The sequence below is a fragment of the Cariama cristata genome, unplaced genomic scaffold (genome assembly GCF_000690535.1).
Source record: "Cariama cristata isolate BGI_N322 unplaced genomic scaffold, ASM69053v1 scaffold23616, whole genome shotgun sequence".
NCBI lineage: Eukaryota > Metazoa > Chordata > Aves > Cariamiformes > Cariamidae > Cariama > Cariama cristata.
Genome location: NW_009623037.1, coordinates 1 through 16,712, shown reverse-complemented (window position 1 = coordinate 16,712; position 16,712 = coordinate 1). Strand labels below are relative to the sequence as shown.

At 40.5% G+C, this 16,712-nt stretch overlaps 1 protein-coding gene across 1 annotated transcript in view; it reads right to left on the bottom strand.

Annotated features, from left to right (window-relative positions):
• The window catches only part of LOC104163550 (proto-oncogene tyrosine-protein kinase ROS-like), a gene marked incomplete at its 5' end in the record, with an annotated part of 29,276 nt that extends 14,061 nt beyond the window's left edge, over positions 1–15,215 (bottom strand). Inside the window, 12 exons of the mRNA XM_009702589.1 lie at positions 1,575–1,709; positions 2,827–3,030; positions 3,654–3,751; positions 4,787–4,916; positions 7,415–7,479; positions 7,741–7,919; positions 9,164–9,256; positions 9,899–10,086; positions 12,158–12,275; positions 12,745–12,919; positions 13,918–14,094; positions 14,983–15,215. Of these exons, the coding sequence (XP_009700891.1) occupies positions 1,575–1,709; positions 2,827–3,030; positions 3,654–3,751; positions 4,787–4,916; positions 7,415–7,479; positions 7,741–7,919; positions 9,164–9,256; positions 9,899–10,086; positions 12,158–12,275; positions 12,745–12,919; positions 13,918–14,094; positions 14,983–15,215 (1,795 nt within the window). The remainder of the gene's footprint in view (positions 1–1,574; positions 1,710–2,826; positions 3,031–3,653; positions 3,752–4,786; positions 4,917–7,414; positions 7,480–7,740; positions 7,920–9,163; positions 9,257–9,898; positions 10,087–12,157; positions 12,276–12,744; positions 12,920–13,917; positions 14,095–14,982) is intronic.
• Positions 15,216–16,712: the final 1,497 nt, after the last annotated feature.

Below are 16,712 nucleotides of genomic sequence, written 5' to 3'. Positions count from 1 at the left end.
AGGAATGTCAAGAATCCCAGCATGCCATTAATGACCTAGCAAAGTAGCAAAAAGCTGTTTACGCTACTGACAGAAGCTCCATGCAGGTGCTGAGTGTTCACCAAATGAGATAAAAGATGGTACAAGACTCTAAAAGCTCATTCAGCCCCTTGGCTTTCAAAAACTACATTACTGCTATTAGGCCCTCATCCTACAAGTTACAACAGGCAGACCAGCATTCAAACCCTACCTGCTATGCTAAATTTGAGATTTGGGACCTTAAAAATTGCTTCAATCAAAGTTTTCTTGATTTTTCTGAAGATCTGGTCACCCGTTTTAAAGTGACCTTATAAGCCTTTGTGTGAGCTTGAATATCATACTAGTACATGGCTATACCTTAGGTCTTATGCTTTTTTATTCTACAGAACAGCTGTCAGGAATTTTTTGAGGAGACCTTTTTTAGCAGAAAATATTGAAACTGAAATTGCTTTGGGTTATCATTTCTTCTGTGACTTCCAGTTTTCATGCTGTTCTTAAAACAAAATCCTAATCTCTTCAGTTCTTCAGTTCCTCCAAGTGCTAATACATACCTTTTTTTTATTGCTAATATGGTGTTTCAGCTATATCTACATAATGATAAATGATCACCCTCTCTGGAACTCAGAGCATGGTAATTGATATGAGACCTATCACAGAGATCTGGGCTTGCCAATCACAGAATTATTCTCAAGCCATTTCCTCAGCCCCAGGAGTAAGAATTGTGCACTTTAAGTAGCCTCTCCTTCCATTTGTAGGACCAGCTGTCAAGTGCATCACTGTGACTGCTCGAGCAGACTGGGTGATACAGGAATTGAGACATGACATTAGACAATACTGAGTGATCGTTGGGCTCAGGTTCAACTTCCTCCTTTATACACCTCTTGCCAGTATGGGTCTGATCCACTATATGTATTCATTTCATTCTTTTAATTGCAAGAATCTTGCCATTAAACCTGAATTTTGTGCCTAGGAGACAAATGGAAATTGAAAGCTTTGTTCATTGAGTTCAGCTAAAGACTAACCAGAAGTGCAGACTTCCCTTTTGCTGTACCGCTTCAGCTTTTCTTATTGGCTTTTGTCAGAGTTATGTCTGCGGAGAGAGCACGGTTTGTTTTCCACATATGTTCTAATTTTAGCCTAATTTTTGCAGCTACCATTGAGAAAGACAGCTATATCTGCTATTGCAGGCATACGGTCTGCAGGGACAGGTAAATTCTTTCTTAAAGCCATCTTAACTTTTAACCAATACCATCAGGCACTCTCAGCCTGTTATCACATGCCCAAGACTGACTTTATATTGTCTCTGAAATCCTGTTTAAAAGATCAATATCCACCATTCAGCTTCAACACTTTAAGTTCTTATTCACAGGCTGCACTACTGGATGAATTAGTAGTGGGTTGGCAGCTAGAAGTGCTAGCTGTTTTATTGGAAAAAAAAACCAGAAGATGTTGAACTCTGCGTGTGCATAAATAATGTTCAAAATGATGGCCACCTGGCAATAAGCTTCTTGCTTCTTATAAATATTATCAACAACATTTAAACAAAATTAACTTACAGGTCATCAGGACAATTGTTTGGAGATTCCAGTCTTCCTCCTGATCGTATATGGTGTAAAACTTCTGTATTGGAGAAACCTGGATATGGTTGTTGACCCAAAGTTAATGTTTCCCACACTAAGACTCCAAAAGCCCTAAGAAACACCAACAAAAAAAATTAATTATCATAATCATCATGAACAATCTCCATATCAACAGTTAAAACATCCCTAACCTAAGAATAGGACTCTGTTAGAAAAATTAGGAGTAAGAAGTTTTAATTTTTTGTGAAATAATTCATACGTCCTTAAGCCAGCCTCTGGAATAGCTAAAATAAACATGTAGAACTGACACACTTTCCCAGGCTCACCGAGAAGCAGCTTAGAAGACATTGAGTGCCCACAGCTTCCCTGGGCAACACTCTCTGGCTGAGCACATCCTCACTTAATCAAGTGTTTAGAAATCTCTAGAGATGTGGTTGGAAATGGAGAGAGACAAGTTCTCCTAAGCACCACTCACAAAGCAATCAGCACTTCATTTGATTTGGCACAGAGCACTAAATGACTTGCTTAGATAAACGTAAGAGTGGCAGCCAAATGGATGGGCTGCAGACAAGATCAGTGGGCTATAGCCCACCATGAGTACCTGTGGCTACCGAAATCGAAACTTGTGTGAATCTCAGGTTCAATGGATCTGAACTGGATTGTTTTTTTCCATGCCTCATGACAGTGGGTGTCTGTTTTTTCACCATAAACTCAAACTCATGCAATGACACACTTTAAGCAAATCTCCACAGCAAAGTACTATGATCTTCCCCTGATGATGCTGAGAAATTTGGGCTTCAAAATAGAGAAGTCACCAGAAGAGTGTGAGACAGTAAGGGGAAAGTATTCAGCTGCAGGAAGGAAATGCCAATTAACCTCATGGAAAACAAAGTGGAACAGCATGCAGGCAGCCAATTCACTGCTCAGTCAAGCAAAAACCACATTGTGGGCCTAGTACAAAATTGTTTGATTGAGTGACACTAGTTCTTTCCAGCCAGAATCCAAAGCTAGAGCTCAAAGCGTTAAGAAATACGTCCACGCAAGTACTGTTGTGGTGCCAAACTTTTCATTAACTCATTAAAATATCACTTAGAAGGAAATATGCCTTAGCTTAAAAATTATTAGAGATGGTCAAATGCAACCTTATTATTCCTCCTGTAAATCAGTATTTTCTTGCTGTGGGATTTAGTATGATTATTCCCACAGCTGTGTGGCTGCATTAACTCACCAGACATCAGAGTGATTTGTAAAGACACCATCAATGAGGCTTTCAGGAGCCATCCATCTGACAGGGAGTAAGCCTTCTCCTCTTTTCCTGTAATAATCATTTTTATAGATATCTCTGGCAAGTCCAAAATCACCAATCTTTACTACCCGGGAGGAGCTCTCGTATTCCTTCTCAGACACAAGGCAGTTGCGAGCAGCCAGGTCCCTGATTTATAGGGCAGAAACAAGAAGATGGAGCATTAGCAGAATAACTCAGGTCAGAAGGGACCTCTGGACATCACCTGGTTCAACCCTCTCTTCAGAGTAGTGCCATTGAGGTCAGATCAGGTGGCTTAGGGCCTCATCCAGATAAGTTTTGTGTATCGTCAAGACTGGAGACGACTGAGTCCCTCTGGACAACCTGTTCCAGTGATTCATCCTGCACATTGTGAACAATATTGCCTAATTTCCCTTGCTGTAACTTCTGCCTGTTGCTTCTCATCTTTTCCCTGTGCACCTCCAAAAAAAGTCTGGCTCCGTGTCCTCTGTAGCTACCCATTAGGCAGACGAAGACAGTAAATGGACTTCCCCACTTGCCCTTGTCTTTGTTGCACAGGATATGATTCTTGCCAAGAGTGCAATGAATCCTGGATTCAGACTTTACAGTAGCCCACCATTTCATGAGAGAACTGTAGGTGATTTTTAGCAGAAAAGCATAATGTTAAATTTTACTCCAGTGCTCTCGCCTTCTCTGTTACATTGTGACATCTTTCTAGGCATGTTTTCCCAGGTAAGTGAATCCCGATATTGCAGGTAAACCTTAAAAGCCTAGGGAAATAAGTTCTGTACCTGTGTATAAAATGCATTTTCTCTAAATAGACACAGCCTTTGCAAATATCCAAACATATATCCAAGAGGTCAGCCACTGTCAGTAAGGAACTCTGGAGCTACAAGAAACAAAGACAGAGGTTAGCCTTGTCTTCCAGCTTTACCAACTCAGAATGACACCCTCCCTACGCAAACATGGTGTTTTTTCCTCATTTGAAATTTACAGGAACTTCCCAAAACATGCAAAGCACAGGTGCAAAATCTCTGGATGTCAATAGAGTAAATCCTAATTACCGTCAGGGTAAATTGCCAAATCACTGCACTGCAAGGCAGGTGAACACATCCTGTTCTTTGATTTGGGGCTAAGAATATCCTGGGACCTTCAGAATTGTTTCTTCACTACAGGGGAAGAAATGGGACCCTGAAAATTTCCTCCCACTGTCAGATCAGGTTTTCTTGCTGCTGTATTAATCACTAAAATATATCATTTTAGTAGCATACATGTATATACATTGCAGTAGAATTCAATACTGACTGTGGATTTGATCTGATCATGTAAATGAACTAGACAATTGATATAATGCTATAAAATTTCAATGCTGAGTCCTTTTGATCTGCAATGCTATCATCCACATTCTTAATCTGCATGCTAACTATGGAAAAAATTTGCTCAAAGATGTTTATTCTTTATTCTTTTTTCCTCTTTCCTTCTAAAGAATTTGGGGACACAGGCACAGGGACAATATCTTCGTCTATGCCTGGACTATGCCTAGCACATTAAGGATACTGCTGCTATTCAAAGACAAAAAAAAACCCCTATGAGGCCTAACAGACCAATTACATGACCACCATTATTTATGATCACTTTTTAAAGGACTGTTCACAGTATTCATAGGGAGAAACTCAGCAGACATCTCATGACTGAAATCACAGTTTTGGTCAGTGCTTTAATGACATTCAGTCTTCTTCACAGCAACTCTGAATGCAAGGTCAGCACTCGAACATTGAGGTCCCAGGTCGTTAGGGAAAAGCCAGGTCAGACCTTGCAGGTACAGAAGCAGTTGTACATCAGCATGGCCTTTGAGAAAGGGCAAAACTGAGAAACTGTGGGCAGTTACAGGTTAAAAATGTAAGTCTCATGGTCGTTATCCTACCTTTTGCTTTCTGGCTCCTCGTAAGTAGCTAAGTAGATCCCCTCCTTCCATCAGCTCCAGTATAAGGTACTGAGGTTCATTTAACAGGCACACACCAAGTAATTTCAGAATGTGGGGGTGATCAAATTTACTAAAGAGGAGGAAATGACTGTAAGATTACATATGAGAAATCCAGCTGGTTGATAACTAATAAAGTGCATATAGCTGCAAGCAATGAATGAGCAGTTTGGCCTTTACAATCCTGCCTTTACCAACAACGTGATTTAGTAACTCACAGTGCCTGGGTTTGCTCAGTCGTGGAGGGAGTTCAGGAACATCCTTTGAAAACACAGGCTCACACTGCACTTTGATGGGCACTCTAATGCATGCCTGCATGTATATTAAAAGCACACTTCATCATATTTCCGGGAAGCAAAGAAAGGTAGCCAAATGGCAATCTCATCGAGGAATGGCCACCTGTACATTAAAGGTATCTATATTATTTTAATAGAGTGCTTTTATTACTATATTCGCAGTAGAACTGCTGATTCAGAGAAATGTGCAGAGAAAGGTAAAAGCCCAAGGTGCCACATAGTACTTTCACTATTCAGTGGAGAACTGTTTCTCACAGTGCATTTTCAAGAGAAACAAAACACGCATGAGGAACATTTGCAGATATGTTAGTAATTGCCTGTGTGTGTCCAAAAAGATGATCCCAGAGGTCTCTTCCAACCAAATCGATTCTGTGATTATCACAGAGCAATCAGCACTCTCGGACCTAGTGCTTTCCAAAGAATGAAGAATATTTATTGCCCCTGTCAGTGCCTGTGTTTCTGCAATCACATTTCTTGTGTCAGAAAATGGTTTTCCCTTCTCATTGCTGTGTGAAAGTACCTGCACCAGCAGCCAGGGAAACTTGACTCTATTGAGGGAACTGGTGGTGTCCAAAATGCTGTCAAATGCACCAGTGTAAACAAACAAATAAAACAAATTTTTAAAAATTCCTTCTAATCTCTTTCAATTCATGTAATCTTAGCTGTGGACGAAGACTCTAGCAAGAAGTGTGATTTTCAATTTGACAGTTCCCCCCAGCCCCTAGCACATACCTCTCAATCAAACAAACTTTGGCACTGTGAAGAACAAAAAGAGGGGAAGGAGCACCTGGCGCTTCCCTACAGCTCCCGCAGCCCTTTCTCCACTGAGTTGTCATTCCTTACTTCTCAAGTGATGGGATACACTCGAGAATTTGCTGCGTATATTTGTACACAAGTGACTCACCAACAACCAATATCAAATGACTTTTTGAAATACAGGCAACTCAATTTCCCTATTGCTGCATAGCAATAATAATAGAAGAAACAAATAGACCTTGCTTAACTGGGACAGTATACTTAACACTACAATCCAAATTTTAATGAACATCCAAAAAGGCAAGCAAAATAAAAGTTGCATTTAAATATCTAACATCAAGGTTTGTAATCAATCAGGTCCACTTATTTTTCTTTCTGCCCTTGGTTTCATCTATGAGACCTTACAGATGAACATCAAGAAAAATCATTAAGCCCTCCACAAGGGAACTAAATCATTCTTTTTTCACATTAAAAAAATGAAAGATTTAAAGCATATAAAACATAACAAATTTTTTAATTATTGTTTAATGACTACTGGGATTACATAATATTTAAACTTTTCTACTCTCTTTGTTTCTATATTTCATTTCATTGGTGTACCTATGGGCCTACATCAGTGTTTACATTTAAATGTAGTAATTTCCAACTACTTATTTTTCCAGGATTTCTGGTTTTGGATTATTAGCTGCAACAAGAAAGCAGAATTGGGGAAGCTTCAAAGACTTTAACTATGGGTACATATAATTTCCATACTACACAGAAAAGAGACCTTAACTGGTTTTATGACTGCTAGGTAGACTAAAGATAGATTGTAGGAAGTTTACACCCAACATTTACTCTTTGTAAGATGCTTCTAATTCTGCATTCATGAAACAAAAGTCAGAGAAGAAGTGCAGAAGTGCATAGAAAAACTAAACCACACTCTCAGTTTTATGTTGCCAGCTGAAAGTTTCAGCTGAATTTCTTTCTACTCGTTTCTGTGGAGACTCTGGAAAACCGGATTTCTAGCTGACACACAGACCTTTCTATGTGACAGATGCTTTTTTTTTTTTTTAATTCTACCTCAATAGAAGAGGTATGTGGCAGCCTCTAGTGGTAAGTATGCACATTTTTATAAAACATTTTCCACAGTAAATTGAAATTTCAAGGCATCAGCTTGTTTTGATATGTTTATTTTGGTAAAATGGGATTAGCCAAATGTTGCCCAATTGCCTTTAACAATTAACTTAGTTTTAGGGGAGCAAATAGACTGAAATACATCGGTTCAAACCCCAATAAAACCATGATATGAACATACTGAACTTGCAGTCTGTATCCTAAATTTTGCTAATCAGTTTTATAACTGTATTTTCATAAGATTCATCAGTAGTGATTTAATTTTTTAGCAGAAAGAGGAGAACACCCCAAAAATGCCACAGTAATTTGTTTAAAGGAAAGTTTTGCTTTCATTCCTTTGGAAGGCCACCGCCCTTACATGACAGTGGCTTCAAAGGGTGCCCAGTGGCAAAACTGTCCCTACCTCATGAAGTGTGCCTCCTTCAAGAATTCACTCTTCTCATGGTCTGTCGCACCCTTCTTCAAAGTCTACTCAACAGAAAGTAAAAGTGTAATAACACTTAGGTCACCACCACCATTATCACGTAGCAATCAGACATAGACACAGCTTTATATACATATTATTTCCCAGCAATCATTGCAAGGATAGGCTCAGCTTTAAGTGTCTTGCAAGAAATACTGCAAGGAAATATCCAAATCTATCAACACCTATTTCTGTGGTATAATCGCTGAGCCAAATCTTTCCACCCATCCCATTCTGTTGCCAGAGAAATACACAGCTGTGATTACCTTGACTGCTACTTTGGATTCTCCACTTCCATCTGCCAGGATGTCTACTGCAGTCCCTTCATACACCTCTCCAAATGCTCCGCTTCCTAACAGTTTGTGTAAGTTCAGTTTGTCCCGAGGGAAAGCTGGCAATGATTCAATCTCTGCTTGAGAAGGAAGAGTGCTACAAAACAGCAATACTAGTCACTTACTCATACCTAAGACTATTTGAAATGTTATTAAAATTCTTCCTCAAATGGATCTGGTAGTATTTTTCTCATCAGGTATATTTAAGGGGAGCTCAGGTGAAGCCTGGATGTTTTGGAAGCTATTGGAAAACATCAGGTCTTCTTCCTTCTCCGTGCACTTGCATTTCTCGCCAATGTAGGCGTGCGAGGTGGGCTAGGGGCAATCCAGGCCAGCGTGCCAAGATGGCCGGACGTATTTCAGAGCAGGCCTGCCCCGCAGGGCAGATGCAGCCCTTAACTCTACCTTGAGGTGTCAGGGATGAGTGCACTGATGAAAACCAGACCAGGAAAGCCCTCTAGGATCTTTTTGTCCTGAAAATACATTTGCTTCAAGGACATACCTTATAGCATAACAGGCATTGGCTAGTCCCACTAGCTCAGCCGTCCCCCTGAGTTGAGCTAATTCTTTATCTTCCTTGATAAACACTATCTGTCCAGGCAAGGCCTGTTTTCTGGATTTCCATCTTTGGCACCATACTGGAACAGAAAAGCAGACCATTGGATATTTCACTCTGAGAGCATCCCAGCGTGTGATTGGGCTGAAAGGCTACAGGTTTCTTGTTATTGTGTTCAACATAGCCCTCCAGCAGCTCAGGTCAGCAAGATGTTTCCGTCTGGCCACCATCTTTTTCCCACAAAACACAGACAACTGCTCCTTGAGCTGAGAAATCAGTTAAGCATCTACTTCTGTATGTGGCGAGACCCAAGCCTGAAGGGCTGCTGCTGTATCCCAGGGAGAGGATGAGGAGTGAGAAGACAGGACCATCACATGTGGACATCTACATCTCAGGGTAATCTCTACCTCCTTTCTTCAGGGACAAAGCTTAAGAGGAAAAAAATGGGACCCTTTGGTGAATAAATGCAGTATCCAACTTGAGAATCATAAGGTACAAGTTTTCATAAGGATGCACAGGAACATCAGAGTCCCTACAGCATTTCTGTGCTCTCCCAGCAGGGAATCAACAGCAAGAAATGCCTGAGGATGGAGTGAATTGGTATCCTGTCCTTGATACTGAAAACATAACCGGTCATCACTAGGGCCTCAAAGGATGAAAATATACAAATTCCTGCCAGCTCCCACCCTGGAGGTGGCTCAGCATTTCCCTAAACCTGGAGGCCAATCATCTCCCACCATCTGAACTGCCTTTTACTGAGGCCTGGCAAGCCAAGGATATGCAAAAAACTCAGCCACATACCAAAACCAAACAGCATGACCACAGTCAAGCTCAGCACAACAACTCCAATCACAGCAGCAATGACAATGATGGTGTCTGGGGAGATTATAGTATCTGTTAAATAGAAGAGGAAAATTGGTTAATGACTATGTATACAAATGCTATCAGTCCCATGGAGCTGAGCAACCCTGAGAGAACCCTTGAGCTGCCTGCTGTATAAATGTCTTCCTCTGCAAAAAGCTGTCTTATAGGCTGTATGCAGATGTCTACGTTTGGTCAGACTAATCCTCCTGTCCCAGCTCTCGGCCATTCCTGTGGTGATGACCTACTACCTGCACAGAAAGAGAAAATGCTGAATTGTTTGATCACTTAAGGTGGGATTTTCAAAATCACCCACAGAGTGTAGGTCTAACATTATGGCTGAAGGCAAGAAGTAATCCCCACATCCTTATCCAGTGTGGGAGCTTGCCTTTATTTCAAGAATCATACCATAATGCAGAGTGCAGGGCCACAGAGACAAACCAGTATAAATGAGCGGAAGCAAATTTCAGGCCTATTGTTCTTGCAAAAGAGCCTGGATGAGCACTGGCAGCTGGGGTCACCATATAAATGTCACCATTTATTATTACCTCTTAGACACATTACTTTACCTGTGCACCAACATCATTATTAAAATAGTGGGTCCCTCTTCATAAATTGGTATGACTATTCTGAATAAAAAACTCGATTAACAGAGTAAGAAAGTGCAGGACATACCTTCACCCAAAATTATATCCTTGCTTGTGTCACTGTATTCACCAAGTCCCAGTACATTTGCAGCTGCTGCTCTGAACTGGAAAGTTCCTTCTAAGTTCTTGGCCTTCCATGTGCAAATACTGGCACAGGAGCCGTTGTAAACCACCTCCCACAAGGACTTCGCTTTGCTGGTGGTGTCGGACTGCTTCCTGCAACCGGCACAGCACAGTAGCACAGGTATGTCATTAATGCAGTGAGGGCAGTTTACTGCTTCCCCCCCCCATTCTTCACTTCAGTTCCATGGCCTTCACAACATCTCTCTGCCTGCATGAAAGCTCAATCTGGCCGTGGGATTTTGGCTACAGAGCAGAAAATTGTACCGTGCCATTTCAGCGATGCTAGGAATCACAGATCTTTAGCTTGGCATTGGAAATGAAATGCTAGAACATTTCAGACATAAAAAGCTCCAGCACTCCTTAACCTGTTTCAGCGTACACCTCGCAGCCAAGATTTCAAAACCTTCTTATTTGGGGAAAAAAAAATAAACATTTTTTTTTTGTGTCCTGTTAGAGGTATTTGCTTTCCTGCAGCCCAGAGTAATTCAGCAGCTCTTGTGCATCAGGTTTCACAAGCTAAACAGGAAGCAAGTCATTGGCAGTGAAGACACAATTCTTTAGCTCGCCAGTTACCCACAGTATCTGCTGACTGCTGGGTATATTTCTTCCTTTCCCCATTGGACTGAGATTGATTGCTCACAATAAATTCAGAGCTGATTATTCACCAACCAAAAGAAGACCATGTATTTAAACTTGAAAGGACATATCCGAAATACCATTTCATGTCACACAAGACTGTAATATTTCATGTAAAATGACCTTCATGAGCATGTCAATCATTCTCCCAACACACTTTAATGCAGAAAAAAACACTTCTAGACCAGAAAGACATGGGAAAACTATATGTTCATGTCCTTGGTGTGTACATGCCCCTATCAGAGCTGTATGAAAAAGAAGGGTTATTTCAAAGGGCTATACAAATATTTTCTAGAATGCTAGGCAACTGATCTAACATTTTTCTACCTGGTGTAAAAGGACCATAAAGATCAAAGCAAAATTCAGTCAAAAACATCAGCATGTGCACATTCAAACCGCAAGATAAAAGCTTATTTCACTAAAAAGATGAAACACCTCAGTGATGCATTATGACTCCAGAGATGAATAAGAAGCTGGAGCCTGGAGAACACAGCAGCTACTGCACAGCCCTGACACAGGCCAAGGGACTGTCCTTTCTTTACCCGTCCACAGCAAGCCAGGTACAAACGGGCTCTTGGCATATCGGAATTATTGTACTCTCATAGCATGCAGGTCAGTGCTGCTGTATGCTCACAGAACTGTATGGAGGAAGCTTACAGCACCAGGAAAATATGTCTGGGTGAAAACTTATATAGGTAAAGTATGCCCAGCTCCACAGCGCTCAGTCCTTAGCTTTCATAAGCACAGAGTTAACTGAGGAAAAAGAAATACTAGCCGAGTTTAAAAAATCGCTTCCCTCCATCAGTCCTGATTTCAAACAATGTCACAGCAATATCTTAGAAGATGGAGTCTCCTCATTTTTACATAATGCATTATTTCAGCCTTGCATTGACCGCCTTAAACAGACCCCTCCAGAGTTGTGGTCAAAAAACGAGAAGTTTCAAAGTCACTGCCTACAGCAATGTACTCTGCCCTGTCCGTTCAGCCCTTCCAATGCCAGTGGAATAAGTGTGAATTGGCACTCTATAGATGCCTAACAAGTGTGACATGTATAGTCTAGGCAATCTGTGTTTGATGAAAGAGTACTTTAAAATTTATTTAGTCATCCCATGTCGGTGAGAATACCTTATGATTTTTCCTGGAAACATTGTAACACCTTTTCATGAGTCCTCTGAACACTAAGATATTTCTACATATATTTTAGCCAAAAATACATACTACATGCTTGAAATCTGTAATTTGAAAATATCTCCAAATCTTCTTCTAATTCACCAACAAATATCTAAATATATCCCTGTATTTCAGGGTTGGTCTGGAAATATTGTCAGTGTATATTTTCTTCTAAGTTTTCCAGGAATTTCTGGAAATGGTGGCTACCTAGTTTACCCAAGAAAGAGATAAGATGAGAAAGGCCATTTGCTTTATAGATATTTCACTCTTCCCATCAGAGTCAAACTGAAAGCCCTTCTACACCTGGATTTCTTCTGGGCTGCTCCCTATGGGAAGAGCACCTGCACACATAGGTTACCTGCTTTCTAAGATGTAGTAGGTCACGTTGCTTCCATTGTCATCAGCCTTTTCCCACTGTACAGAGTTTTCAGTGTCTTCTGCTCTTTTTGGAACTCCTGGCTTACTGGGAACACCAGCTTAGGCCAAACAGGGGAAGAAACAGAGCACTTAAAATGTGTTTACAGCAAGACAAAGGGCCAATGGGCACAGAGAAAAATTTAGATGTGCACAAGGGTGTTTTGGCACACAAAAGATGGAGGATCTACATCAATAATCCCTGTGGAGCATGAATCTTTGGCCTTCTCTTTGTGATGGACAAATTCCAAAATGTTCATTCACATGCAGCCTTTCACCAGTTCACAGGTGTATAGGCATTTCATTTCATTTTCCCTCACTCTTTTCCTCTGCTTCACTTGGAAGTGAACCTCATTTCTTTCCCCCATTACTTTTGTAGATATGGTATTGTGTTATTTATTTTTCAAACACACACAACTATTGGCTTCTAGTATAAGAAAATTAACTACTAAATTTTACAAAATATTGTGTTTGAATATTCACGTCCTGAAAATAGTCTTAAAATCTTGTTACCCTACATTAAGTGCTTACCTGTAGTTTTAAAACTTGTTGAAGAGGAAGTGCTTTTCGCTCCTGTAATATAAACTACTATTACTCTTACAAAGTAGTTGGTTGAAGGAAGAGTTCCTGTGAGGTTGCATGTGTAAACAAGATCTGTGATGCACGTAGTGCTTGCAGGAGAAAACCAGTCACTTTTTGTTTGCCACTAGAAAAATAAAATATCGTTGTGGTGAACTTTTTTGCTCTGCTGAAAGTATGGGTAGATTAACTACTTTGCCACCTTTTAATAATAGAGGAGAGATTACACACACGCTGTTTCAACCACGGGACTTTGTGCTCTTAGAGACCAAGGACACAAAACCTAGGTTTTTTAATTTGCTTTCAGGAGACCTACAAGTCTTGACAGTGACAAAGGACAACAGATTAAGTGCCCTCTTTGCACAGCCAAAAGGAGCCTTCCCCTTGCTTATGTCTGTGCAGCTTGTATTTCTGGATCACCGTGACATGCCCATGAGTTCAGCTTGCCATCATGCAATTGAAAGGAGGAGATTTAGTGGAATTGTGCTATATTTGTTTTAGGGCAGTTTGATGTAGGCCTAATGAATCCGACTGTCTATATTAAGGAATCTACGTGATCCAGTTTAGCACATGACATTTTCTGTGTTCAGTGGTCCAGACATTAAAATCTGAAGCTTCCATCCATGCTGCTGTCACTGCAGCGCTTACTTCTACAGTCTGCACTACCAGACCTGTTTTTCTCTCCAGCATTTTCTCCTAACCTCTATCATAGGAAAATAAAATTCAGATACTAGGTTGTAGCTAACATTTAATGCTGAAAACCCTTTTCTTCTCTTTCTTGTGCAGAGCAGACATAGGATTTGTAGCTACAAGCCAGGTTGGGGGAGGGCAGTGAGGAAAGAGGGAGGAGACTCTACTGAAACAGGAGATCTAGGAGGAATTCTGGTGGGGTCATCCAGGATGTCCTTTAGCACTATGGAGTATTAAATGCTACAGCTGCACTCCTCCTTGTTCCTGGCAAACGCTGCCTCCATCTCGCCTCTTCTGAGCCACTAAGACTGACGTCACCATGCCCAAATTATCCACTGAGATTCTTCATATATATCCTGCCATCCCATCCTCCTCACCAGGACAGAGTGGGTTAAATTTGCTCTGATCTGGAAAAAAAATATGGGGTATTTTTACCTTATGCAGCTCAAACCAGAAGCTGGTTTCATTGACATGCAGAGGAGCTCTCCATTCTAGCTGGAAACTTGTATTTCTGGGAACTATGTTGACAGGTGCAGGTGGAGTCTCAAAAGTTTTTGCAGTAACAGGGACACTTTCAGAAAACCAGTTCTCATCGGGATGAAAAGCAAGAACCTAGTAAGGAAATAGATTAACTGTATGGTACCAGACCAGTTGGAAAGGTGGCTTTAGCAACTCCAGGAGTTTGGAAGACTAACTGATTTCAAATAAGACAATTTTCAGACAATATACACAGAGGTGTAAAAAGATTTGGAGCCTGACAGCTTCAGCGTTACACATCTTCAGGCTGGAAGTTCATAACCTAGAGTCCCCTCCCTCAGAGACTCTTCTTAGTTTCTTGTTTCATCTTTTACCAAGAATCTTCTTTTTCTTGACCTTTCTTAAATGCCACATGCTCTTACACAGGCACGAGATGTCACATCACATGCTAGGCAGTGTTTTAGAATCACAAAAACACAAGGTGAGGAGGTGCCTTAGCACACTGCCTTCCACTAAGCCACAATCAAATATGACCTATGTTTGGGTATGCATACTTACATACACACACATAGGTATCTAGGTATGTGCGTATTTATCTGTATTCCTCGTTATACCATCCAAATCATTAACAAAAGCACAAAATCAAATTAAGACCTTCACAAGCAGGTCACAGTTCCAGGCATCCTCCTTTGAAAGCAGAGGATACCCATCATCTGACCCTCTCTTAGCATGTTGTGTCAGCTATCAGGGCAATAACAGCAGGATTGCAGCAGAAACTCCTATTTACTGTTGAGATCTGTGATGTGCTCCCCAAATAGGAAAGATCTCAGTTCTAAGGATTTAATCTGAACAACCCATGTAGGAATAAACTGTGACATTTAATTTTCCTTAAGATGAAAAGACTGAGAGAAGTCTGCCAAGTTTGGAACTCATATTTTCAAAGCACACATACAGCTTTACGGAAGAGCAGCCTAAAGATTTGCAGGTTAGTGAACAAACAGGTAAAACTGCTTGTAATTATACCTTGAATAAATTGTTTGTTCCAGACTGAAGCCCACTGACAGACCAGGCAAGCACCCCATTTGGAAATTCACTTTTCCGCAAGGGTGTCGCTGGGACAGGGGGTAATAAATTGACAGAGATCTGATAGCGGATGGATTCTAGAGGTCCATTTGGCTTCAGAGGTTCACTCCAAGATATGTTGATGGTGGTGTCAGACAAAACTACTGTCTTAATGGAATCAACTGCCTCTGGTACTGAAAAAGAAAAAAAAAAAAAAACTAATCTAATTTTAAGTACAGACCTCATTAGAGGTGTTTTTGTTTTGTTTTGTTTTTAGAGAAGTCAAGAAATGTCACTGAGGAAAAAAAAATGTTGTAAGCATATGAATATGATCCATTTACAGGACTGACACTCTACACATGTAAAACTCATATTCTTGTGTAGTCATTCAGCTGCAGACAAGTTCAAAATATTTTTAAGGACTTTTTTAGTATCTCCTTGGCTATCCTACCATGCAAGCAGACAAAAAAATCCAGCCACTGTCCTATACCTCTACATTTATAGTCATGTCACTGATTCCTGTTCTCTCTTAATTTCCTAATCAGGGTCTCAGATGCAAGTTCAATATGATGCTTACTTGGATATGCACTTAAGAGTACCCATGCACTATTCCAATTGGAAAGTCTTTTCTTGAACAGAAAAGTCTGAAGGAAGAAAACCCAAAGCTAAGCATTGTTTGCCATCATTTACACATTTGCTCAGAAATACATGGTCTGGCTGAGGTGTGTAAGCAAGAAACTGGGTTGCTGGTCTGATGTCCATGCCAGGTGGTTACTCACTAATTGTTCTGGAAAAATCAACCATTCCTTTGAAACTTTGAGATCACAGACTTTGAAATGATATATGGCATGCCCCAACTCTGCATTAAAAATTATTTTTTCCTATTGAACCACCCAGATAGGTAAAAAGTTAGGGAGTCATCACACTGTCTATGTTCCCAACATATCAGAATGATGGGCACATATGTTCTATTTTATGCCCTAGTAGCAAAACTGCAGATTATTTAAATGAAACATGCAGAAGCTAGACCAGTAAAGACAGATTTCTCGTTTCACTAACTAAAACATATACGGAGTAAGAGTGACACTCTGTGGCAAGAGCAACACATTAATTTTTCCAAGTTGTCTTCCTTTTTTTTCATTCCTTCTATCTTGTTATTTGTTGGAAAATACAGATTAATCCAAGCTTCTTTCATTTCGTTACAGAATCGAGGGAAAGACAGAGGGAAGTCACACAGCTTCAGAGGTGTGAAATAGTGTACACATTTCAAGAGGCTCTAGCAGCATCTGATTACAATTTAAATTAGCAGTTACATTAATGAAATTGAGAACATAAGTGCCAGGACACATACACATTCTACTTACAGCTAGTTGGAAATTTTTCAACAAATTTTGAAGAGCTCTGAATGTTGATACAAATAGATACTAAAAATGTCCATGTTTTGGGGGCTCCTGTGGTTTTTTGCAGTTTTAGTTGGGGGGGGATGTTTGCCTAGGACTTTATTTTGATCCATGACGTTTTGTTTTGCTGCAACTAGAGAAGCCCGTTCTGAGTTTCATGTTTCATTTTAACTTGAGATTGAAAAATTCCATTTAACGGATACTATGATCTCCCCAGACACCATCGTTGCCATTGCTGCTGCGATTGGAGTTGTTGTGCTGGGCTTGACTGTGGTCATGCTGTTTGGTTTT